Source organism: Daucus carota, chromosome 8, assembly GCF_001625215.2.
Source record: "Daucus carota subsp. sativus chromosome 8, DH1 v3.0, whole genome shotgun sequence".
NCBI classification, from domain to species: domain Eukaryota; kingdom Viridiplantae; phylum Streptophyta; class Magnoliopsida; order Apiales; family Apiaceae; genus Daucus; species Daucus carota.
This window is the reverse complement of record NC_030388.2, coordinates 376407-402631: the sequence shown is the minus strand read 5'-3', so window position 1 is coordinate 402631 and position 26225 is coordinate 376407. Positions and strand designations below refer to the sequence as shown.

Sequence of the window (26225 nt, the reverse complement as noted above, 5' to 3'; positions counted from 1 at the left end):
AATTGGAGCATTAGGCTATTAACATTCTATTATGATTTCCACAGGGATCAACTTCCCAAATGGAAAGGGCTTCATACAACTTATCTCAGCATTACTACATTATATTATCATATTCTACTCAATTCAGTCAATCACATATGCCTACTACAATACAAGCATGACAAGGGCAGAATGCAAATAATTAAGAAGCATCTATTATCAATGCATCCACAAAATATACTACCCAGCTTCAATAGTTGAGTAAAGAGTATTTTAGTCTCAAAACAATCTTCCCTTTCTCTATTCCCAACTTGCCTCCTGTCACTAACCAGTGTCCTGGAGGATCTTGCGCACCCTTACTCATGGTTGACGTATCAACGATTTTTGCCAACTTGTTACCTAATACGGTTTCTCCTGAATCCGAGCATGAGTCATCGCTGTTAAATCCAGTCGCAACTTGTTTTTTTGATTTTTCATTTGGTTTGTTGTCCCATAGTGACCTTCGTATGGTACATCCAGGCAACCTTGAAAATAGAAGCTTCATAAACAAGACATTTCTCGAACCAAAATCCCAAACCCCAAGCTGAGCCCCGGTAACTACGTATACTCCAGATGGATCGCCTATAAAGGTTTCAGAGCATTCAATTGGTGCCGTGCTCACATGTGAAAAGTTCTTCCACTTCACTGGCTCAAACCATCGGCTATCTTGCTCCTCAGGACCCTGCCATTTAGGGGCACCTATTGCTACATGACTATCCCAGTATGGCTTGAGGATCTTAGGCAGGTAGGCCAACTGTTGCAGAAATATACTAAGACGATTCTGCTTTGTTCCTTCAAGACATAAACGCATGCCTGTCACCGGTTTTCGCCCGACTGATATCTGCAGGAAGAGTGAACTACTTACTGTCACAAAATCGAAAAGATGGATAGCATTAACAAAACTAATATCATCACAATATTTACGACGAATTACCCTGCTCCCCTCAAATTGAGAAGTGAACATAATAAATTTATATGGAGTTTAACATGGTCTGTTTCTTGAGCATTAATCAATTGAATGTATAAGAGGGATTTAAACAATATTTCCTTCAGGTATTAATTCTAAATGCAAGCATGTTTCAGCTCACCGAATGAAAAATTTTATATTTATCAATTGTGTTTGTATGGAGATAATTAGTGTCTTATTCTCAGAAATGACAAGAAATTGGACTAAAATATATAGTTGGATAAACAAAACAAATATAGAATCCTATATAGTATATATATATATAAATTTAAGGCACGACATATTTGGGTTAAAGAGAGCTGGGGTGTTAAAAATTAAACCGTTTATAGAAAATAATGTACTTGACAGTTGCTAGAAATCACTAGTTCTCAAATATAACAAAGTGTTTATATTTACTAACATAGAGGCCTGCAACACTTGTATATGATCATGCACTGTTTGGTAAATTCAATTTACAAAACAAGGGCAAATGCTTAGCACTAATTGCTTTTAGTTTTATATATTAGTCAAGTCAAAATTTTAATATCCCTGAACTCCACTTTTCAACAGAATATAATACATCATTAATCAGTCACAGACATAGAACGTACTTGCTCTTGGCTAATGTAAAGTTTTTGCCCCATGATGCTGAACTGCAAAGATGGGCAAACAGGTTCCTTTCTTAGAGAGCCAAAAAGTTTGTCCTGTACAGGAGCCCATATTCTTGGGATTTGAAACTCTAAGAAATAACGTAGCTCCTCCATCTGAGGTTTGTCTGCACATTTAAACAAAAATGATTTTCATGTAAGCCAGTCAGAGAAATCTTTAAAATTATTTAATAGCTTTATTCACATTGACATTGAATAGGTATGGAAAGATCACAGAACATGAAGCTATTGCTTACATTCAAGATATAGATCTATAGCACGAGTCAAATGCTCCTTTCCAGTCATCCCTTCAAGTAGAGGAGTGATAGGAAAAAATGACATGTCGATGACATCAGGCGAGGACCTGATAGTTCTAGCCCATTGGGTATGACTTTGTTCCAAATCATCTCCTCCCCTTCGTCGGAATATGACTGTAACATCCTGGATAAATATTAAATTATGGGTTATGTAATTAATCACTGAAATGGTCCAGCTATTCTGGCTGCATTTATTACAAGTATTAAGATAGACTAAATAGGTAGCACATCAAGTGGGACCAGGAAAATTAGGATACCAACTGAAGCTTTTACATATTCAGAGGGGGCACAACAAGCGCATAACATTAAAGGAAAGTTTTGTAAGAAACAACAGGAAGTAGCCATACTTCTTTTCCGTTCCCAATATGAGAAGGAGTTGTACTGGGCTGAGGATGTACGCCTTGACTACTGTAGAAAGAAGGGTCAACTACCTGCACAGTATGGAAATGAACCCAATTTGGGGGGGAGGGATTCGGTCAAGCTCACAATAACAACCTTGATGCAGCTGCAGAAAATTTTGAAAGACAAACTAATATAATAAGGAATGTTTAAGGAAATAAAGGACTAGCCTTGTCCTTGTACTTCAAAAGTCCTGAGCTTGTATGTGTCTCTGTTGGGGAGAACCTCTGACTTCCAATATCCTGAACATAATTTTTCATCTCCATTTTTGATAAAGGTGAGGACTGGTGTTGTTTGACATAAATCACATCTTTACCCCCAATAGTAACTGCTGTTATTATATGTGTCCCAAAGTTCTCGATGAAGCTATTTATGAAAAGGAAAAAAGAATACCAATTATTACGAATGTAGAGCTCCAGAAGAACATAAAACTCTGGTAGCTGACCTTCCATATATAGTATAGTTGTGAGATTCTTACCTTGCCAAGGCAGGTGGGTCCCAGGATGTTGGAACTGCGCGTCTGACAGTTTCCTGCAACACTAACTGGGACTTTACAAGTTGAAACTTGGCAACTGGGATGAAAAAACCATCCATACATAGTGTCTTTGTTGCAGCAGAATCAATACTCTTGGAGCCAGTCAAGCTGAATGCAGCATTAAAGCAACCCATGGGCACATTCTCTGACAGATTAGCCTTTTTATTGATATACTCCATCATCTGCAGGCCAGAGAAAGTTCAGTACAAGTATATTAAGGAAGTCGTGAATTTGCAATGAAATAGCTGGCATTAGCTATAAGGCATGATACAATCGTAAATCCACCAAATTACTATATGCTAGATTGATAACATTCTTTTTTCAAATAATACATAGGCACACCCAAGACTCAGAAAGATAGCAAGTGTCTCAAATATACAATTACTGGTAAAATAGTTTCGACAAATCTTCTAGCTAGCTGCTTCCTTCTCTCTAACCATATTTCTATTTCAGTTGACAAAGTTTCAATTTTTAAATCAGCATCATTTGTCTTTTATCTTCAATATTTGCTGCTCCAGCATGTCAAATATATCTGAAAGTTGATTGGAAAAATCCCTTTCTTCTATGTAGTCAGTTACTTGTTTAAATTATAAAAAATTATCAACGCCTTCAACTGGTATACTGTAAATCTATAGATAGAAGCATTGTTGTCACGGTGCTCGACTAGTTGAGGAAAGTAGTTTGACTTGCTGATTGTCGACTAGTCGCGTCGACTTATAGACTAGTCGGCCTGATTAATGAAAAACCCAATCAAAAACCAGCCGAAATTGAATAAGACGAATAAAAGAGCTTATCTTTTAAAACCCCGAACAACTTGAAATTGATATATATATTTATATATGTGTTTGCGAGTAGGTTTGATCAAAATTGATAATTATGCATATATGTATGTATAGAGAGTCTATAATGCATATATTTACTATAAATTTCTATATATACATATAACATAGAAAAATAGACGTTTTATTAAATATATCTATTTGTAAATAATATTTAAGGGTATGTCGAACTTTTGTTGTGAAAAACCATATAAATGAAATATAATATACGGACTAGTCAACGACAGGTCCACGACTCGATCAGCTGGAGTTCAGTCGACTTGACTCGACTTATGGATGTGACAACCGTGGATAGATGATTCTTTTCAATGTTATGAGCAGATTATAAGAGAAATAGAGTAACACCGACTCAAGCAAGTTTCAAAATCTTAAAACGCACAAAGATTCTAACATTACATCTTTATGAAACAAGTTTAAAAGACTCTAATGTGTGTGTTTTGTGATGTTCTAAACTGTGCCAAAATATACCACAAACACAATCATTTAAACTAGGATAGAAGCAGTAAAATAGCAAAACCATAAAAATTGCAGTAAAAATAGGACCTTCGTTGAACATAGCATTATAAAAGGAACTTCATATTGTAACTATAGCTGTTAGTTTTGTACTTGCATACCGTTATACCAATACCCTAAAAACACTCAGGTGTACAAAAAAGATCTTTATTCTTCTGCAACATATATTGGATCCTAGGTGTATGATGCAAATGCCTAACTTCCAAAATATTTGCTATCTATCTATATTGACAAAACTATTGTCGATCCTCAGAACAATCATAGGCATGTAGAAAAACTTCAAACATGCTCAGATATACAATAAATAGAGTTTCTTATTCTGTATTATTTTAATTTGCATAATCACGTTTGATCAAGGAAACATATTCTGGCTGTGCCAATGAAGTAGAGCATAAAGCTGCCTTCCCAAAACAAGGAATAAGCCAACCGTAACTCACAATAGGTAGGTAATATTAATCCCTACCATAAATGCTTGGGAGCGATCAGAATTAATAAGCAGAAAGGATTGCCTTGTGGTTATGAGGGGGGCATGCTTGCTGACGTATGCTTCCTGACTAATGTCCGATCTTGCACATCAACTTGACGTGAAGCTCAAATTAGTATTAAAAAAGTCTGGATTATTTGGCAACTCGAAACCTTTATTTGTCTTAGCTGTCTCGACATAACAGTGAATGACCTCAAGATATTCAACACCAGAAACAAACAAACTTTACCACTGATTTACTAAGCTAGTTACAACAATCATCTGTTGTTTCTTCCTGTCGCAGGCATTATTCTTCTATAAACATGCATTCGACAGTAAATAAACAGTTGCTTTGAAACAAACTACCCTGTAAACAGAATACATAAAAATCAAGTTGCATAAACTAAACAAGAAATAATATTTAAGAGGAACTAAGATTGTAGTACCTCAGCATAAGTGCAAACACCAGAAGCATGACGGCCCGCAGTCTCCTGGGAGATTTGAACATCTCTTGAAACATTTGGAACAACAATATGATCGTCCAAGTAGAGATCCCTCTTATGCTCATCATCAATTTCAATAACTCTGGACCCGGCAATTCCTTTACAATATAACAACCTAGTATCGAAATTAACATCAAACCCCTTGCCTAAAGCCTGAACAGAATTGATGGCCGTATGCAAAGCTGCTGCTGCTGCATTATTTTCCTCCATTTCATCACCAACCTCGAATCAGACAATTATTTATTTCTAAAGTAAACCCAAGAGATTAAAAACCTAATATCCACTGTGCAATCCAAAAACCCAATTGTCTGCTAACAAATTTGGAAGCATATATAAGAAAAAATCATTTCTTTATCTGGTAAGCAAGAATGAGAATCTGAAGATAGATATGAAAAGTAAATAGAGGGATGATATGTAGTCTCTAGTATGTCTTGTTTCAGTGAATATACCATTTATCACGGGGATCTCAATGAATCTTGTTGAAAAATCATCATCCACATGACCTTCTGACCTCTTTGTACTTGAATTCTTCTTACCAATTAAAAAAATAAATATCTCAGTTGTGTAGTAGCAGTAATTGATAGAGTAATTTACAACAAAAAAGTCTAAACTTGACGAATGGTGGGTCTTCGGGTATGTCCAGAACAAAAGCTTTTGACTCTTCAGTCTTCATTTACTAGTAATTTACTTGTAATAACTGCTGCTACTTTATTTTATTTTCCAATGTGTTTATGTGCTTTAACAGGAAGTGTTCAGATGACTTGCGGTTGCGGGCTGTTGATTTTATTACTATGGAGCAGCCACCTACTTGACGCGTGTATGTCTAATGTATTCATTTCATTGCTGGTCCCACCTACTCGTCACAATTCCTACCTAATGATCACTATTTCCCGCAAATATAACGGAAAGATAATAACAATAAATTTATATTTTTCATGTTTTTTTATATATAACGAATCGTATCAAAATAAATAGTTGGTTGCGTTCTCTTGTTCAACCAGATTTACCAACTAACCACCGAATATGCATTAATATTAGTGTTTTTTTTTTTTTTTGCCACACATTAATATTAGTTTTAGTTACTTCATATTATCACTTTAAGAGTAATATCATAAATCTATACTATCTATTTATACTATACTATATAATTATTATTACTTTATTAAAATCGTCAAGCGTTTTGCTGAGATCAAAACACCAAAACACTACACCATATAACGTTTTCTTCCCAATCAAATTGGAAACGCCAGATTATAAGACATTACTTCCAAAATTTGTGAAATCTAAGACCGTTTTCTGTTATAATTGGTCATGCACTTCTTTTCACACTAATTCGGAAAATAAATTAATAAGCCAGGAATGCCCGGCTTCTCTCACATAGTGTTATTAACAACAGATCAAAGCCAAGATGTATCATGTATTGTTTTCGTTAAATTCAAAGTTTAACAATTATCTATTTACACTACAAACAAACTGTCTATATTTAACATGCACTATTCAACTGCTCCCGACTCCCATGTGTATCACAACTCGCCCAGTGTTTTCTTAGAAAAAGAAAAAATATAATATATTCCGACTAACATGAGAAAAAATATATCTATTGCATCAACTGAATAAGGTCTTCGTGTGAGATGTCCTACTAAAGCATTATATGGTTCCACCCCATCCTCCACTCCTTCCAGGCAACTCTCCTCAAAACTATGCCAATTCAATCCCAAGATGACCAAAGAATTCAGCCAATCAAATGCCGCACATAGTAAAATAAAAAACATAATTACACCTTTATGATTGGTCGGTGCCATTTTGATACGGTTCGGAAAGATGGTCATCACTTTCTGGTTCCTTCCCCTGAATCTCCAGTTCAATAGATTGGTCCTGATGAGGCTGTCTATCACTCTCAGTAGCGGCTTGTGGCAGGGCAGGTGATCCTGAACTTGTATGATGCTCGGATATTAAGCTAGTAAGACCAGTCTGCTTCAGATACGTCTCTAAAGGCCGGGTAGCCACTTGGAGAAGTCTCATCATGCTTACACGGGTCGACTTGGTTGGGAAGTCCTCCCCAGGGTCGCAATTCAAGTCTAATTCATCTGTGTCAGTATCAATAACCTTTCCTGGTCGATCGTTTCTTTGATCCATAGCCTGCGGCTCACTATCTGATCTACTCTTATCATCTAAGAGATTAATTAGAGACCGACCTTGCCTAGAAGTGCTGTCTACTTCCACTTCTTCCTTGGGAGCAGATATAAAATGATTCCTCTGAGCGATTTCTGCCTCCAAGTCTGATTGACGCTTCTTTTTACGCAACATTAGGGTCTTAAAACGGCGTTTAACTGTCATGCATACGTTGCATGTGCATGTCGGATTGTGTTTTCCTTTGCCACTAGGAGGCTGGATGCATACAATGCAAGAGCAACCAGGGCGATGTCTAGGATGTCTTGTCGTGGTAGCAACTGGACCACTCACATCATCTTGACCAGAGCTACCAGCCAGTATACCAGGGGTGTCATGCTCCTGTGTTGGCATCTGGTTAGAAACTGCATTTCTCCTTCTCTTGAAATCTATTTATCAGCAGAACACTGAAGTGAGAATTCCAAAATTTGTAAATAAAGTGATATACATCATTAACACTATATTTCAGCAAGGAAAATAAAGATGTTCAAGGACTTCATTCTGAACAGTTTTAAATGGCTTGTATATAATGGACAACTCAGACAATTTTATAAAGTATATTTGGCTTCCATTTTTAACATATATATAAATATATAGTTTTATATATATTTGGCATCTCACAACGAAAGTTAAACACTCGCACATATATCATTTACAAAACAGATAAATTAAGAGTGAATTGCTTTTGCATCCCTTAACTATGGCCAAAAATCAATTCTGTATACTCCCTCCGTCCCACCATGTTCTTTACATGGGGAGACGAGGACTAGCACATAGTTTTAAGACTCTGATTAAGTATAATTCTATAAATTATTGTAAATTCCTTTTCTTTTGAATAAATATATAATGTTTAAATTTTTATTCATAAAAGGAAAATTTCAAAAATAAGTTATGGAACTATACTTATTCGGAGCCTTAAAATGCGTGTCGAGCACTGAAAGAAACATGTGAAGAAATGAGTGGGACGGAGAGAGTATCTATTTTAGGAAATTGCACTTTGCATCCCTTTAGTATCGAACCGACACAAATAGCACCTTTTTTATGCTTGTCCGTCAAATTGGACCATTAAAGCTAGTCGATAATTACATATAGCTATTTTCTTATTTATTTATCAATTTTCTTGAGTTTAATTGATTAAATCAACTACCAAGCCCCATCAATTTCATTGTAAAATCCTTGTCTTTTATTCCCTTTTTCATCGAATATACTAAATCTAGGAGGCAAATTTCATACGAGATGAGAGGTTGATTACGAGAGACTAAATTACAAGAAGTTCCAATTATAATATATCATGCCTAGAGATTATTTACATGAAAAAGAAAGTGAGTTTTAAGTTAAATCTTATTATTTTTGTATCACAATGATTATTATACTAATAATATCCTTGCAAAAAATAACTTGAACGTCTCAATTGGATGAAAAGATGTACAAGGGTACAATATATATCGGATTTAAAACTAATGAGATGCAAAGTGCAATTTTCTAAAATAGGTATACAGAATTGATTTTTAGTTATAGCTAAAGGGTGCGAAATGCAATTCTCGTAAATTAATTACAAACATCTATATTTCTTCCTTTCCATATTCATTATACATAAAGGTCATTGCTTCATAAACACCCAAGAACAAAAAACACTATGGAATCTAACCTAAAATTTCAATTAGATTCTGGTTTTAAATTAGTTAGGCTTTCATTCAAATATATATATTTATTTTCCACTTTCCATCCCATCCCTTCCATGACCTTTCTTCTCACCCTTTTCCTCTCCCTCTCCTTCTAGTTTTAAATTAGTTAGGCTTTCATTCAAATATATATAAATTAGTAACTAAAATTATTCAAATATATATTAATTTTACTAATCAAATCTCAAATCATATCACAAGATGCTGACGGTTTGCGTGCTTTTATGATCAATCCTCCTGATATATCTGAAGTCGTAAAAACATTTTTTTTTATATAAGTAGTCTTCTGGCAACAGTTGACTAAGGCCCTGTTCGGCGCATTTTTTTTTAAAATATAATTTAAAGGTTTATTGTTTTAAGAAAATATATTTGTTTATAAATGTTTTAGAATTAAATATTAAAGAAATGTTTTATATTCGTTATTTAGGAAAAAATAAGAACTAATTTCAGGAAAAAGCATAATTATATATATTTTAGAAACAATCTCTTATTTCTGAAAAACAAATTTAGCTAGATACTAAAATAGAAAATCACATTTATATTCATTTCTCCAAAAGACGCAGAGAAGAAAGGTCATGGAAGGGATGGGATGGAAACAGGGAGGAGCAGAAGAAAGGTCATGGAAGGGATGGGATGGAAACAGGGAGGAGCAGGGATGAAGCTAGGTCAGAGTCGGGCAGTAGTAACAGCGGCAAATCAGAGGCGGACTTACATTAAGGAGAACAGGGGCATGGCCCCCAGTTAAATCTGGCCAATAGTATTATAGTTTAAAAAAATATATATAGGTACCCCATTAAACAAACAAATGTGTCCCAATAATCCACAGATTTAGAAGCCTAGTTAGTGAAATGTTTTAAATAATACCCAGCAAGCCCATTTCATAAATGATTAAAAATAATAAGCAAGTCCAATATTTAAAATAATATTCAACCAGAGACGAGATTAAAACTCAAAAGGGATGTATAAAAAAAAACTGGATTGTGCCCCCACTAAACTTTAATCCTAGGTCCACAATTGCGGCAAATAGGTAGGGGTGGTGGTGGGAGTGGAGCTGGGTAGTGATAATGTGGCGCGGAGAAGAAAAGCGGTGAAAGGTAAGGTGGGGTGGGGGCTGGTGTATGAGTGGTGATGGTGGTATGGGCAGTGGGTTGGGGTGTGGATGCTCATGGTAGCGGGGTTGGGTAAGATGATCACTAAATAAAATTATGCTAAATGATGATTATTCTAGTTGTTATTCCAATATTTGTTTTTATTTGATCATTTGCATACACACCAGGCTAGTGATCAAATACAAACCAATTCTTGAATACAAACCAAAAACCAGTTTACAACTACAGGAATCACTAGTTTATACTGCATTAATCATTGTTTTATACAATAAAATCAGCAATTTTAATTTTCCATAATTAAGATAATCTACTTAAATATTGGTGGTCGATTACTGACGATCAATTGTAGTTGTAGAAAGTCCATGATCGTAGTAAGTGGTGAGAGGAGGTGTGTTGATGGTAAGTAGTCGCTAGTTTCAGTAAGTTATTGTGGAAATCGGGGTGGCTATTAGTGATGATAGGCGATAGGGGCAAGTCATAAAAAATGCTGATAATGATGGCAGGAGGTCCATTATTGCAGTATGGGTGAAGATGGTGATCATTTACGTTGTGTGTGAGTGTGTGTGTGTATAGAGTCTTGTTCTACTACAAGCTACAAACCCAGCTAGAATATCACCAACTTATTAAAGCAAGTACCACTAACTTCTCACCAACCCCATCTTCGTCTCTGCCTCCACCTCCTCCAGTTCCGCCTCCACCTCCGCCATTGCACCCCCACCGCCTCCATGCCCACCGCCCTCTGTATGTCCACCACTTCCGCTATCTCTACCACCACCAAATCCACCCCCACCTCCACCACTTCTTCCCTCATTTCCCTTGCACTACTCTCTTTCCCTCTCTTTCCTTCTCCGCTATTGTCCACCATTGTTGTAAATCTCCCACTATCTCCCCCTCCATCAATTAACCATCTACAACCCCCGCGGCCACCAACACATCACCACTACCTCAACTGCTACCCGTCAACGCCACATCCACTCCGCTTTGGTGACTGCACTGCTACTGCACCTATACGCCTTCATACTCTCACTCGACGAATTTGTGATCGCCAATAGAACCCCTTCCCAGTCGACGCCACCAAGCCACCATCCCCCTTACATAATATCTGTTCATAATACCGCGCTATCCCCAACCCCTCTCTCGCACAACCTCACTCACCACAACCATCTCACCCCCTACTACTCCGTTTCCATCCCGATCCCTATTTTTTAAAAAATCAATAATTTTTGCAACACAAAATCACTATTTTCTGAAGTATATATCACTTAATTGTATTGGTTTTTAGATTGTATTTAAGGGTTGGTTTGTAATTGATCACTAGCCTATGTGTGTGTGTGTACACACACACACATATATCATTTATTTATGTTTGAGAGATATGTTATATGTAGGACTGGCAAAATATTTGATTGGTTTGGTTTTGGACCCAATAATATGGAGGGATAAATATCAAATAGGTGACTCGTTTCGTCCAAATATATCAATTGAGTTACTGCTTTCTAAATTGACTCAAATTAGACACTCATTAGAAAAATTTGTATCAAAAATATCACTCTATCGTTAGTCGAAATTTTGAAAGTATTATATATTGAGTTTCGCACATTTCTTATGAATGGTATTACATCCAAATGAAAGATTCCGAGTCCTACTATTTTCGCTAATATTTTTAGATTTTTAAAATTTTATCAACTATTTATTTTTAATTTTTTGATTGTTTTATTTGATTTAAATAAAAATAAATAGAAGATAAAATTTTAAAAATCTAAAAATATTATCTAAAATACTAGAACTCAGAATCTTTCATTTAGATGTAATATCATTCATAAAAAATGTGCGAAACTTAATATATAATACTTTTAAAATTTCAACTAACGATAGAGTGATAATTTTGATACAAATATTTCTAATGAGTGTCTAATTTGAGTCAATTTAGAAATCAGTAACTCAATTGATACATTTGGACGAAATGAGTCACTTATTTGATATTTATCCCATAATATGGATTTGGTTTTGTTTAGGAACCAAAACCATTTAAAATCCATATCACATTAAATATGGTTATGGTTTTGGATTGGTTGTATGGTTTTGGTTAAAAATATGGATAAATCATATTTATTCATTGTCATTTAAACATAATTTGAAAAATTAAATTCCATTTAAATTGTATTTAAATATTATGAAATATGATTAAACTAGCTATTATAACTTGATTAATTGATTAAAACAATAAAAATCATGCATGAATGTTGCATAAAACTTCTAACTGGGCCGATTTATAATGAGTGTTCTACTACTGTCTAATAATTAATGGGCTACATTCTTGAAATGCCCAAAGTGATGACTCCGTCTTTCTCTCTCCCACTTTTGTACAGAGGTGAATGATCCTGCTCTTTAAAAGGGAGAAGCAACACTGGAACAGCTATCATATTCTTTTTTGAACTTCCTCTTAATCTAAGAAACTTTGACATCAGTGAAAATGAAACACTAGAACAACTACCATACTCGAGCTTCAATCAGTTGAAGGTATTTGAAATATGGAGATGCACCAACCTTCGATCACTTCCACCACTTCAATCTCTCTCTCTCTCTCGTAGATATTTGATATTAATACATATAATTTTTTAAAAGAGAGACACAAATGTAGTTAGATCCACATTCTGTGAGAAATGTGAGATTAAAAACCAAACCAAATCCATTTTCCTAAATGTGATTTCATATTGATCCAAATTCACAATTTCGGTTTGGTTTGGTTTGGATTGGTTTCATGGTTTTGCCACCATATTGCCACCTCTAGTTGTATATAAGAGAGTGATTTGTGATGTACAAACTGGTGATTTCTGTAATTAAAAATAGTGATTAAAAATTAGTCGGGGACTGGTTTTTAGTTTGTGGACTAATTTGATTTGTATTCGAGTAAGACTCTATGTATAAATCTGACACACATAATCCCACATAATTCCCTACGTTCCTAATTGATTTTTCCAGTCAATCGGTGAGCTTTTTGAAATCTGACTTCATTGTATTTTTCATCTCCGAAAGATCAATTAGCATACCATATATGCTATATTTTGATGTGACTTAGAATTTTTTTTATTTTAGTTTCTAGTTTCTATTTTAAGGAGGTTTGTATTAAAGTAGAACCATAAATAAATATATATATATATACACATACATACATACATACATACATACATACATACATACATACATACATACATAGAACCTTATGAAGATATACAAGAAGAATATATCTCGGAAGAAGAATTAGACCCCGGACCAGAAAATTCTGAGAGTGATAAATCCATTACCTCAGAATAAGACTGAAAAAGAAGAATTGGTAATGCCCAACATCACCAATCCAATTTCTATTTATATTTCAGGAAAATTAAAATTTGCGGGATATAGAAAAATATACGCTGCTATGTAGATACAGGTGCAAGCCTATGCGTAGCAAGTAAATATGTTATCCCAGAAGAACATTGGGTTAACATGGAAAGGGCTATACAGGTAAAAATAGCAGATGGAAATACCATTTCTCTTAACAAGGTATGTAAAAATATTGATATTCAAATTGCAGGAGAAATATTTCATATTCCTACAATATACCAGCAAGAATCAAGTATTGATTTTATATTTGGCAATAATTTCCTCCAACTATATGGACCTTATACTCAGTTCACAAAAAAGATTATACTAACCTTGTCAAGCGAAGAAGTATACATCAAAAAGGTAACAACAGCTAGAATGGTTGGAGTTACAGGATTTCTTGAATCTATGAAAAAGAATTCTAAGAAACCCAAAACTGATACTATTAATATCAGCCCTAATAAAATTCAGCTTTTAAAAAAGGGAAAGATAGCATAAAAAACCTTAAAGAATTGAATTTTATTTGTTATAATTTAGTTCTTGACATTGATAAAAAATCTATTATTGAGAAATTATTTCTGTTTGCTCAGAAAATCCCTGAGATCCTACAAAGACCAAGCATTGGATGAAGGCAAATATCAAGCTCAAAGATCCAAAGATGGTAATAAAGGTAAAGCCGATGAATTACAATCCTCAGGATCGAGAAGAATTGGGTAAACAAATTCAAGAATTACTAGAGATGAAAATTATCATTCCTAGTAAATCACCTCATATGTCTCCAGCATTTTTAGTTGAAAATGAAGCTGAAAGGAGAAGAGGTAAGAAAAGAATAGTAGTCAACTACAAGGCAATCAATGAAGCCACAATAGGAGACAGTCATAATCTACCAAATAAGGATGAATTGCTCACTCTTATTAGAGGTAAGAAAATGTTTAGTTCATTAGACTGTAAATCTGGATTTTAGCAGGTTTTGTTAGATGAACAATCACAGCTATTGACAGCATTTACATGTCCCCAAGGACATTATCAATGGATAGTTGTACCGTTTGGACTCAAACAGGCACCATCCATATTTCAAAGACAAATGCAAAATGCATTCATATCTTTTGAAAAATTTTGTTGTGTTTATGTTGATCATATTCTTATCTTCAGTGATAATGAACTAGATCATCTCAGGCATTTAGCAGTAGTATCGAAGAAATGCCAATTACTTGGTATTATTCAGTCCAAAAATAAGGCCCAAATCTTCAAGACAAATATTAATTTCTTAGGATTAGAAAATGATCAAGGAACGCATTGTCCTCAAACACACATCCTTGAACATATTCATAAGTTCCTGGATAAAATTGAAGACAAAAAGCAATTACAGAGGTTTTTAGGTATATTAACCTATGCTTCTGATTATATTCCAAACTTGCTTCTATTCGTGCTCCTCTGCAGACAAAACTCAGGAAAGACGTAGCATGGGAGTGGAAAGATTCAGACACTAGCTACATCAGCAAGGTGAAAAAGAATCTAAAGATTTTTCCAAAACTCTATCATCAAGAACCAGATGATAAGCTTATCATTGATACAGACGCCTCGGAAGAATACTGGGGAGGAGTACTCAAAGCTATTAATTCTGAGAAAGAATTAATATGTAGATATGCTTCAGGATGCTTTAAAGATGCCGAAAAGAACTATCATTCAAATGAAAAAGAATATCTGACAGTATTAGGGTAATTAATAAATTTTCTATTTATCAAACACCAGTTAGACTCTTGGTTTGAACAGATAATAAGAATTTTACTCTTACTTTCTTCGTATAAAGTTACAGGGAGATAATAAGGAAGGTTAGTAAGATTGCAGCAATGGATATCTCGCTATAGCTTTGATGTACAGCACATTGAAGGAGATAAAAACTGCTTAGCAGATTTTTTAACAAGAAAATTCCAGAAAGATCAGGTAAACACAATTTAATGACGATGTGATGTTCTACACTGTATATTACACTGTTTCTCAGGAATCCAAAGCCACTTTTTAGACTATAAATACAGAGGAATTCAGGAGATTGAATGCACCAACAAATCTCTATTCAAATCCTTGAACACATATAATGCTTCTTTGCCTAAATACATCTCTTTCTTTGAGATTACCATATGCTAGTAGCTATGGACAAACTAGCAATGCAAGAAGCTATTGCTATGAAAAAAATTCAGCTTTGACAAGATGAACTTCATATCATTCGTTCCGAAATGGAATTTGTAAGAAGATTTCAATCTTCTGAACAACAAAAGGTTATATCAGAATCTTCTTCAGTAATGCACAAATCTAAAACTAGCCCGGAGCAAACGGCTACTGGTAAAGGCTCGACAAATCCGTTGGCACATGTGGATTTGGTAAAAATCCGAACTGAGGTTTATACCTCACAACAAATGGTTAATTCATCACCATCTTCAGAAATGAACAAAGATGAGTCTATTCACGAGCAAACGGCTCCATGTAAAGAAATAACAAATCCGTTAAAGGTTGTGGCTTTGCCAAAAAGCAAGACTGAGGTCCAAACCTCCATAACGTTAGTAAAACCCTTTGATTTAAATTTGAGGCCTAACAGGGGAACTCAAATCCCTAAAGAGACTGAAGGTCAAATTTCAGCTGTCCCAACAGGATATAAAGGCCCTAAGCCTATTATGTGGTGTTTAATGGCTCAAATGCAGGTATTTACACTACATGGGAGATAGCTGAGAAGGCTGTAAAAGGATTCTCAGGCATCAAACACAAAAAGTACAAGTAATTTGCTGAAGCAAAAGTTGCAGCAAATATTTATACGACGCAAGAATTTAAGCCACCTCTTCAGTTGATTAGTTCTGTGGAAGCATTAGACCCAACTTATGCAGGGGCTATAACCCACGAAATGGAAAGTGCTAGCATAACTGTTTTGGGACACATCCCGAAATCTCAGCAGCTGTTAATACAAACTGATGAAGAAATACAAACAGATGAAGATACCATTGAAACTTATTATTCAGGTTTTAATTATCTTTATCAATATGGAAGAATAGCCACTGAAAAAGAGTTCGTTAGCGAACATTTTTTCACCACAGACAAAAAGAATGTCAGCTACTTCAACTTCTATCCAAATACTGATCCAGACATGGTCTATGAAGCATACCAGTATGGTCTATTAACGCAAGTCTATCCTGCTAATAACCTCTTGGAAATTTCTAAGTTCCACAAGGAATTGAGAAAGGCAGTCAAGACATTTAAAAATAATTGTTTTAAAGGAAAAGAGATCGACCTCATCATCAAAACTACCACTACCATTATATACTGGGAAAATGAAAAAAAATACGGTTGTCCACCTAATCAACCTTTTCATTATATTCAGGTTGGTTCTGCCAAGGAAAAGATCTATTCGCCAAGCCAAGCAATGCAGCCTACCCTGGAGAAGATGATCTAAGAGACATTGCTGAGAATAAGTTATTGATTTTAATCAATAAAATATTTAGCATTTCAAAAGAAGATAAGCTAAAAGTCAATTTAGCTACAACAAATGCCTTAATGACCTCTTATTCCTGTAAAGGATTAAGCGAAGAAAACTACAACAAAGTTGTGGCTTTCAGAAGGCAATTATTGCATAAAGATGCTGTTAGAGCGCATAAAGAAATCTTTTGCAGGAAAAAGCAAAAGGAGATGCACAAATTTGGCATCCAGCTCGAATGTCAAATATGCGGTATCATTATTCCAGACAAAGAATTAGGAAAAAGAATAGTAGAAGACCCGTCTACTTCAGCAGAAGCCAAAGGATCTCTGCCTAAAACAGGAGTACTGCTAAAAAAAACCGGGAAACCGATTTTAGGGAGCAACCACTTTTGGAAAAGAAAGTGGAGGATCTACTTTCGGAAAAGAAAGTGGAGCATCTACTTTTGGAAAAGAAAGTGGAGCATATTCTTTTGAAAAAGTAAGTGCAGCATCTTTCTTTTTAAAAGAAAGGAGCATATTCTTTTGGAATAGAATCTGCTTTAAGAATGTATAGATTCTCGACCTTAGTCTATAAAAAGGCCGAGTTAAGTGTTTAGTAGATCATCGAATTTTGAGGCAACAATCTCTGTATCAAAAATATTAGGCAAGTGTTCAACAATAATGTGTGAGTAAACCCATTTAGGGTTCTAGGGATGTAATAGTGTGACTATGAGGATGATGCGGATGAACACAATGCATAATAAACACACAATGCATGATAAACACATGTTTATTCATTTTGAAGATGCTCAACTTTCTTTTCCAAAAGTAGATGCTCCATTTTCTTTTCCAAAAGTAAATGCTCCACTTTCTTTTCCAAAAGTAGATGCTCCCTAAAATCGGTTTCCCGGTTTTGCTTTGAGCAGTACTCCTGTTTTAGAAAGAGAACCTTTGTCTTCTGCTGAAGTAGAGGGGTCTTCAACTTTTCTTTTTCCAGATTCTTTGTCTGGAGTAATGATACCGCAGCTTGGACATTCGAGCTGGATGCCAAATTTGTTCATTTCCTTTTGCTTTTTCCTGCAAAAGATTTCTTTATGCGCTCCAACAGCATCTTTATGCAATAATTGCCATCTGAAAGCCACAACTTTGTTGTAGTTTTCTTCACTTAATCCTCTATGGGAATAAGAGGTCATTAAGGCATTTGTTGTAGCTAAATTGACTTTTAGCTTATCTTCTTTTGAAATGCTAAATATTTTATTGATTAAAATCAATAACTTATTCTCAGCAAGTTCTCTTTGATCATCCTTCTCCAGGGTAGGCTCTATTGCTTGGCTTGGAGAATAGATCTTTTCCTTGGCAGATCCAACCTGAATATAATGAAAAGGTTGATCAGGTGGAGAATCGTATTCTTCACCATTTTCTCAGCATATAGCGGTACTGGTAGTTTTGATGATGAGGTCGATCTCTTTTCCTTTGAGACAATTATTTTTAAATTTCTTGACTATCTTTCTAAATTCCTTGGGGAACTTAGAAATTTCCAAGAGGTTATTAGCAGGATAGACTTGCGTTGATAGACCATACTAGTATGCTTCATAGACCATGTCTGGATCAGTATTTGGATAGAAGTTGAAGTAGTTGACATTCTTCTTGTCTGTGTAAAGAAATGTTCGCTAACGAACTTCTTTTCAGTGGCTATTCTTCCATATTGATAAAAATAATTAAAACCTGAATAATAAGTTTCAATGGTATCTTCATCTGTTTGTATTAACAGTTGCTGAGATTTCGGGATGTGTCCCAAAACAGTTATGCTAGAAATTTCCATTTGGTGGGTTATAGCCCCTGCATAAGTTGGGTCTAATGCTTCCACAGAACTAATCAACTGAAGAGGTGCCTTAAATTCTTGCGTCGTATAAATATTTGCTGCAACTTTTGCTTCAGCAAATGACTTGTCCTTTTTGTGCTTGATGCCTGAGAATCCTTTTACAACCTTCTCAGCTATCTCCCATGTAGTGTATATACCTGCATTTGAGCCATTAAACATCACATAATAAGCTTAGGGCCTTTATATCCTGTTGGGACAGCTGAAATTTGACCTTCAGACTTTTTAGGGATTTAAATTCCACCGGTAGGCCTCAAATTTAAATCACAGGGTTTTACTAACTTTATGGAGGTCTGGACCTCAGTATTGCTTTCTGGCAAAGCAACAACCTTTAACGGATTTGTTTTTTCTTTACCTGGAGCCGTTTGCTCAGGAATAGACTCAGCTTTGTTCATTTCTGAAGATGGTGACCTCAGTTTGGATTTTTACCATATCCACATGTGCCAACATATTTGTCGAGCCTTTACCAGTAGCCGTTTGCTCCGGGCTGGTTCAGATTTGTTCATTACTGAATAGGGCTGTAATTCGAGCTGAGCCGGGCGAGTTTCGAGCCGAGCTTAATTCGAGCCAAGTTTATTCGAGTCGAGCCGAGCCGGCTCGGTTAACTAATCGAGCCTAAATTTTTGTCCGAACTCGAGTCGGTTAATTTCACGAGCCGAGCCGAGCTGGCTCGTTTAGCTAAACGAGCCGGTTTTAACGAGTCGAGCGAGCGAGCCAGCTCGTATAATTTTACACTTAATCGAGCCCAAACCTCTACCCGAACTCGGGTCGTTTAATTTCACGAGTCGAGTCGAGCCGACTCGTTTAACGAGTCGAGTAGAGCCGAGCCCACTTAAACGAGTTCGAGCCGGGCGAGCTCGCGAGCCGCCCGACTCGAATTACACCTCTATTACTGAATAAGGTTCTGAAATAACCATTTGTTGTTCAGAAGATTGAAATCTTCTTACAAATTATATTTCGGAACGAATGATATGAAGTTCATCTTGTAAAAGCTGAATTTTCTTCATAACAATAGCTTCTTGCATTGCTAGTTTGTCCATAGCTACTAGCATACGGTAATATCGAAGAAAAAGATGTATTTAGGTTGAGAAGCATTATATGTATTCAAGGATTTTAATAGAGATTTGTTGGTGCATTCAATCTTCTGAATTCTTCTGTATTTATAGCTCAAAAAGTGACTTTGGATTCCTGTAAAACAGTGTAATATACATTGTTGAACATTACATCGTCATTAAATTGTGTTTACTTGATCTTTCTAGAATTCTCTTGTTAAAAAATCTGCTAAGCAGTTTTTAACTCCTTCAATGTGCAGTACATCAAAGCTGTAGCGAGATAGTCATTGCTGCAATCTTACTAACCTTCCTTACTTATTATCTCCTTGTAACTTTATACGAAGAAAATAAGAGTAAAATTCTTATTATTTGTTTAACCAAGAATCTAACTGGTGTTAGATAAATTGAAAATTTATTAATTACTCTACTGCCTGATATTCTTTTTCATTTGAATGATAATTCTTTCTGGCGTCTTTAAAGCATTCTGAAGCATATCTACATATTAATTCTTTATCAAAATTAATAGCTTTGAGTACTCCTCCCCAGTATCCTCCCGAGGCATCTGTCTCAATGATAAGCTTATCATCTCTGGATGATAGAGTTTTGGAAAAATCTTTAGATTCTTTTTCACCTTGTTGATGTAGCTAGTGTCTGAATCTTTCCACTCCCATGCCTTTTGGGCAGAATTTTGTTTTTTCGTTAGAAGATTTATTGTTATTAAATTTCTTCTTAACGTATTTACCTGGTTTGAAAGTCTTTTTTTTCCTGACAAACCTGTATTTTTTCATATATCTTTTATACGAAATTTTCTTAGATAACCTTCTAGTCTTCCTGCAACCGTATTCAGATGGTTGTTCTATAATCTTTTCGCAACATCTTTTGCTAAGAGTTTTAAGTTGCTTTTGCTTTCTAGTCAAATCACGGATCTTGCTGAATACGGTTTTTAGCAAAGATGGTTTTTAGCAAGCAAGTCTTATGTTCCATCAATAAAAAAATTGTTTGTTGATCGTCATAAGCTTCACTATTAGTCTGAATTATCAAACTTATCTCTTGAGCCCATTTATATATGAGTTCTTTTCTATTGGTTTTACCATCAATATTAAAAATAGTACTACCATAAATATTGTTTGTATTTTTTGAATTTGTAGTAGAAAAAAAAATTACCTTTTCTTTTCTTTCTACCTAAATCTTCAAGATTGCGTTCGGAAGTGTTAGGAATCAATAATTTTTGATGATAACATAAACATTTTGTAACATGTCTTACTTAGAATCTTTATCAAATTTCAGTTGTAATTGTTACATTTCTTGTCTTTGGGAATTATCAACGGATGGGTAGAATAGGATGGCTAATTGTAAATATCCAATGCCATGTAATTTTATCTAAGTGAAGGATATTCAACTGATGAGATGTAACTGTTCAACTGATGAAGACTGGATGATGTTTCAACTGATGAAAATCAAGCATTCAACTGAAGACAAAGTGTTCAACTGATAATGCTGAGGAATTCAACTGATGAGACTGGAACAGCATTCAACGGATGGAGTTTGTAATTCATTCAACTGATGAGCCAGGCATTCAACTGATAAAGTCAAGCAAACAGAACCTTCAACTGATGAAGCAAAGAGCAGTTGAAAGTGACTAGAGCTTAAGTCTGACAAATCACATGGATCGAATTACACTAAAATAGACATGGAAGCCTAATTAGGAAAATAAAGAAGAAGCAGAAACATACTTATCTCATGCAGTGCAATCTGGATCAAATCAAGATGATGGTCAAAGATGAAGACATCTCAGAAAGCATGCATAAGACAAAGTTGTGCAGCATTGTTTTTAGATTAGAGTGCATTTTGTAATCTAGCTAAAAGCTTTGTAAAACTTGGGGTATATAACCAAGTTAGTAGCATCAGTTGAACTTGTTCAAATTACTTGAGAGAAAAATCTGAGAGTTAGAACTTGTTGAGTGATGAACCAGCAGCTGTGCGAATTGTAAACAATCCACAGATTCTTCTATATAAAATCTCACGGGTGGATCATTCAATCCACCCGTATTTTTAATACTTGGTGTTTTTCTGTTTACTGTGTTTTTTTAGTGTATCATTCTTGAATCTTTTAAATTTGTAAAAGATTGTATTCAACCCCCCCTTCTACAATCTTTCTCATAGTTGGTGTGAAATAACAATTGGTATCAGAGCCAGGTTCCCAACAAACAGGGAAAAAGATCAACACTGCTAGAGAAAGATGGGAAAGAAGGATGCTGGAGTGAAGATTCCTGTTCTTGACAAAGACAACTATTTTCACTGGAAAGTGAGAATGCATCTGCATCTGTTGTCCATTGATGAAAGCTATGTGAACTGCATTGAAAAAGGACCTCATGTCCCCATGAAGGTCTGCACAAGCATGGGAGCTGATGGTGAAGACATGGTAGGTAAGATGATTCCAAAACCTGTCCATGAATATTCTCAAGAAGATACTGAGGAGGTGCACAAGGACAAGAAAACCATGAACCTTCTGTTCAATGGTTTGGATCAAGAAATGATTGATAGTGTTATTAGCTGCACAAGTGCCAAAGAAGTTTGGGACACCATCAGGACTATCTGTGAAGGGAATGAGCAAGTGAGAGAAAACAAGATGCAGCTTCTGATTCAACAATATGAGTCATTCCATTTCAAGGCTGGTGAAAGTTTGAGTGATACATTTAACAGATTTCAAAAACTGTTAAATGGTCTAAAGCTCTTTGGAAGAGTATATCAAGTTAAGGATTCAAACCTGAAATTCTTAAGAGCTCTTCCTAAAGATTGGAAACCCATGACAGTCTCTCTCAGAAATACACAAGAATTTAAAGACTATACTCTAGAGAGACTGTATGGAACCTTAAAGACTTATGAGCTTGAAATGGAACAAGATGAAGAGATTGAGAAAAGCCAAAAGAAAGGGCATTCATCTGTGGCTCTAGTTGCATCTCTGGAGGACACTGTCAAGGACAAGGGAAAGTCTCAAGTTGAAGAAACTGAGAAGTTGGTCAAAGAGGAGAGCTCAGAGTCAAGCAAAGGAAGAAGAAAGGAGAAAGAAGTAGCTGATTCTGGTGAAGAAAGTGATGGGATTGATGAGCATCTAGCCTTCCTGTCAAGAAGATTCTCCAAACTGAAATTCAAAAAGAATTTTAATTCTGCAAAATCTTTTAAAGGCAATCCCAAGTCTGATAGAAGCATGGTAGACAGATCAAAATTCAAGTGCTTCAACTGTGGGAATGCAGGTCACTTTGCAAATGAGTGCAGAAAGCCTAAAGTTGAGAAGAAGTCAAGTGAAAACATTGACTACAAAAAGAAATATTATGAACTTCTCAAACAAAAGGAAAGAGCATTCATCACAAAGGATGATTGGGCAGCTGGAGATGATTCTGATGAAGAGGAGGAGTTTGTCAATCTAGCTCTAATGGCCAACTCCACAGATCAAGAAGAAAACACTGGAAGCAGTAGTCAGGTATTCACTACAAACTTAGTTGAGTTAACTAAAGATGAATGCAATGCTACTATTAATGAAATGTCTACAGAATTGTATCATTTGCATGTTTCTCTAAAATCTCTCACTAAGGAAAATAGTAGGATTAAGGAAGCTAACACCTTTCTTAGTGATAGAAACAGTGTCTTAGAAGCTCAATTTATTGAGTTTGAGAAGCTGAAAATTGAGTGTCAGACAGCCAAGGATGATCTCTTGGTTGTTCTGAAAAGAGAAGAGATCATAAGAAAGCAGCTTGATAAGGAACAAGAGATTATTGCCAAATGGAAATCTGGTAGGGATGTTTCCACCAATATCATCAACATGCAAGGTAGAGAGACCTTTGTAGAGAATGAGTGGAAGAGGAATAAGAAAGTGCTTGAGATATCTGAGAACAGTTCAAATGATGAGAATACTGATGATGATCATCAGTTGAAGAGCAAAGTCTCAACTGATGAGAGTCATCAGTTGAACAAAAGCTTATCAGTTGACAAGAGTGTTCTCAAGAAGCTTAACAAGAAATATGGTCCTGTTAAAAAGAATTTTGTTAAAGGTGAGAATAGTTCTTCTGAGACCAGTAATAGTGTTAATAACACTCTTCATTCCAGTAACAAGAACAAGAAGAAGTTGGATACTAGTGAGCATAAATCTGAGGAGACTAAAAAGAAGAAAGGAAATAGAAATGGCAAAATAGGAGTTAACAAGCACACCAATTACACTCCCAATGCTAGTGCTCTTAGGAAAACTTGCAGTAAGTGTGGTAGTGTAAATCATTTATCTGCTAATTGTAAAACTGTGGTTGCTCCTAATTTATCCTTGCCTATTCCTATGACATCTGTTCCTCACATGAATTTATCTGCTATGAATATGATGCCTGGTTTATTGCCTCACAATCCTTATTCTCAGCCTAACATGCCATATATGTTCAATCCTTATTTCAATGCCTTTAACATGCCTCAATTTCATTCAAACTTGCATGGAATGAACAATTTATGCATGTCTCAAAGACCTGTGTTTGAAAACAGAGTTGATGTTCCAATTTCTCAACCAAAACCAAAGATTGAACCAATTCAATCCAAGGAAAAGGTTGAGAAAGTGGAAAAGGCTGCTAAGACTAACAAATCTGGACCCAAAGCAATTTGGGTACCAAAATCAACTTGATCTGTTTGTAAAATGTGTGCAGGGAAACCACAAGAAGAATTTGTGGTACTTGGATAGTGGATGCTCCAGGCACATGACTGGTGATTCCTCCCTGCTCACAAAGTTTGTGGAGAAAGCTGGCCCTAGCATTACCTTTGGAGATGACAGCAAAGGATATACTATGGGATATGGCTTGATTGCAAAAGAGAATGTCATCATTGATGAAGTTGCATTGGTGTCTGGTCTTAAGCACAACTTGCTTAGCATCAGTCAGCTCTGTGACAAAGGCTACAAAGTTAATTTCACTTCTGCAGCCTGTGTTGTCACCAAAGGAGATGACAACAATGTGGTTCTGATTGGACAAAGAAAAGGAAATGTGTATGTAGCTGACTTCAATTCTGTCAAGTCTGAATCTATCACTTGCCTTCTCAGCAAAGCAAGCTCAGATGACAGTTGGCTATGGCATAAGAGATTATCTCATCTAAATTTCAAAACCTTGAATGAGTTAGTAAAGAAGGACTTGGTAAGAGGTCTACCAAAGCTAGAATTCTCAAAAGATGGACTTTGTGGAGCCTGTCAGCTAGGAAAGCAAAAGAGAAGCTCTTTCAAAAGCAAAACTCTTTCATCAATTGTGAAGCCCCTTCAGCTCTTGCATATGGATTTGTTTGGACCAGTTAACATCATGTCTATTTCAAAGAAGAAATATTGCTTAGTGATTGTTGATGATTTTTCTAAATTCACTTGGACTTTCTTCCTGCATTCTAAGGATGAAGCTGGGAAAATCATCATCAATCATATCAAAGCATTAAACAACAATCCAGATGTCAAAGTTGGAAGGATAAGAAGTGACAATGGAACAGAATTCAAGAACTCTGTGATGAAAGAATTTTGTGAAGAAGAGGGAATTACTCATGAGTTCTCTGCACCAAGAACTCCACAACAAAATGGTGTTGTTGAAAGGAAGAATAGAACTCTTATTGAGGCTGCAAGAACCATGATTAATGAAGCTCAACTTCCAACCTATTTTTGGGCTGAAGCTGTGAACACTGCTTGCTTCACTCAAAACATTTCACTAATTACCAAACCTCATAATCTAACTCCCTTTCAACTCTTCAAAGGAAAGAAGCCAACAATTAGCTTTCTTCATGTATTTGGATGCAAGTGTTATGTTCTAAGAAATCAAGGTGAAAATCTTGGAAAATTTGAGGCCAAGGCAGATGAAGCTATTTTTGTTGGATACTCTGATGGAAAATCATTTAGAGTATATAATCTGAGAACCAACATTGTTATGGAATCAATCCATGTGGTTTTTGATGATAAAAAGATTCAAGGATTCTCAGATGAAGGATTTCATGATAATCTCAGATTTGAGAATGAAGGTGAAGGTGATCTGTATGACAGTGATGATGATGATGACATTATTCAAAATGTTGGAATTAATCCTGGAATTAATATTCCAACTGATGACTCTTTGGTGCAAGAAACAACTACAATTGGAAATTCAACTGAAGCATCAGTTGAAACTACATTGGAGGGATCAGTTGAAACACCTCAAGGATCATCAGTTGAAAGAATGTCTCAAAGTTTCAATCAGTCTAGAAATAATGAGATGTCAAATTTAGGGGGAGCTTTCCAACATGGAAACCTGAACTTCAACAATGAAGCCACATCATCAAGACAATCACTTCCCCCACAAAGAAAGTGGACAAGGGAT

At 35.5% G+C, this 26225-nt stretch overlaps 2 protein-coding genes across 7 annotated transcripts in view; both read right to left on the bottom strand.

Moving 5' to 3' along the window:
- Window positions 1-172: 172 nt before the first annotated feature.
- Window positions 173-5843, bottom strand: LOC108200125 (MACPF domain-containing protein CAD1). Of its 2 annotated transcripts, XM_064083056.1 has the most exons (8): window positions 5630-5771; window positions 5124-5488; window positions 2806-3044; window positions 2494-2693; window positions 2276-2355; window positions 1869-2052; window positions 1576-1739; window positions 173-859 (listed from the first exon to the last, which is right to left on the bottom strand). In XM_064083056.1, the coding sequence occupies exons 2-8, from the start codon at window positions 5388-5390 to the stop codon at window positions 230-232; spliced, it is 1764 nt and encodes a 587-aa protein (XP_063939126.1). In that variant the 5' UTR covers window positions 5391-5488; window positions 5630-5771; the 3' UTR covers window positions 173-229. The 2 variants fall into 2 exon arrangements, with proteins under 2 accessions (XP_063939126.1, XP_063939127.1); XM_064083057.1 differs by having other exon boundaries at window positions 5124-5843.
- A 734-nt stretch (window positions 5844-6577) lies between these two features.
- Window positions 6578-26225, bottom strand: part of LOC108199970 (B3 domain-containing protein Os07g0679700) — a 35104-nt gene continuing 15456 nt past the window's right edge. For 3 of the 5 annotated variants that reach the window (XM_017368002.2, XM_017368003.2, XM_017368004.2), the window contains exon 14: window positions 6578-7738. In XM_017368002.2, coding sequence (XP_017223491.1) covers window positions 6963-7738 — 776 coding nt within the window. In that variant the 3' untranslated portion in view covers window positions 6578-6962. Of the gene's footprint in view, window positions 7757-26225 lie in introns of all 5 variants that reach the window. The other 2 variants (XM_064082825.1, XM_064082826.1) reach the window with 2 other exon arrangements.

What these genes read in the sequence shown, in the direction of transcription:
- LOC108200125 (XM_064083057.1), bottom strand. Translation starts at nt 5,390, where the DNA reads ATGGAGGAAAATAATGCAGCAGCAGCAGCTTTGCATACGGCCATCAAT. An exon ending in GTGTTTGCACTTATGCTGAG is followed by an intron (nt 3,045 to 5,123) that starts GTACTACAATCT and finishes TCTGGCCTGCAG; the next exon opens with ATGATGGAGTATATCAATAA. An exon ending in TTTACATTAGCCAAGAGCAA is followed by an intron (nt 860 to 1,575) that starts GTACGTTCTATG and finishes CTCTTCCTGCAG; the next exon opens with ATATCAGTCGGGCGAAAACC.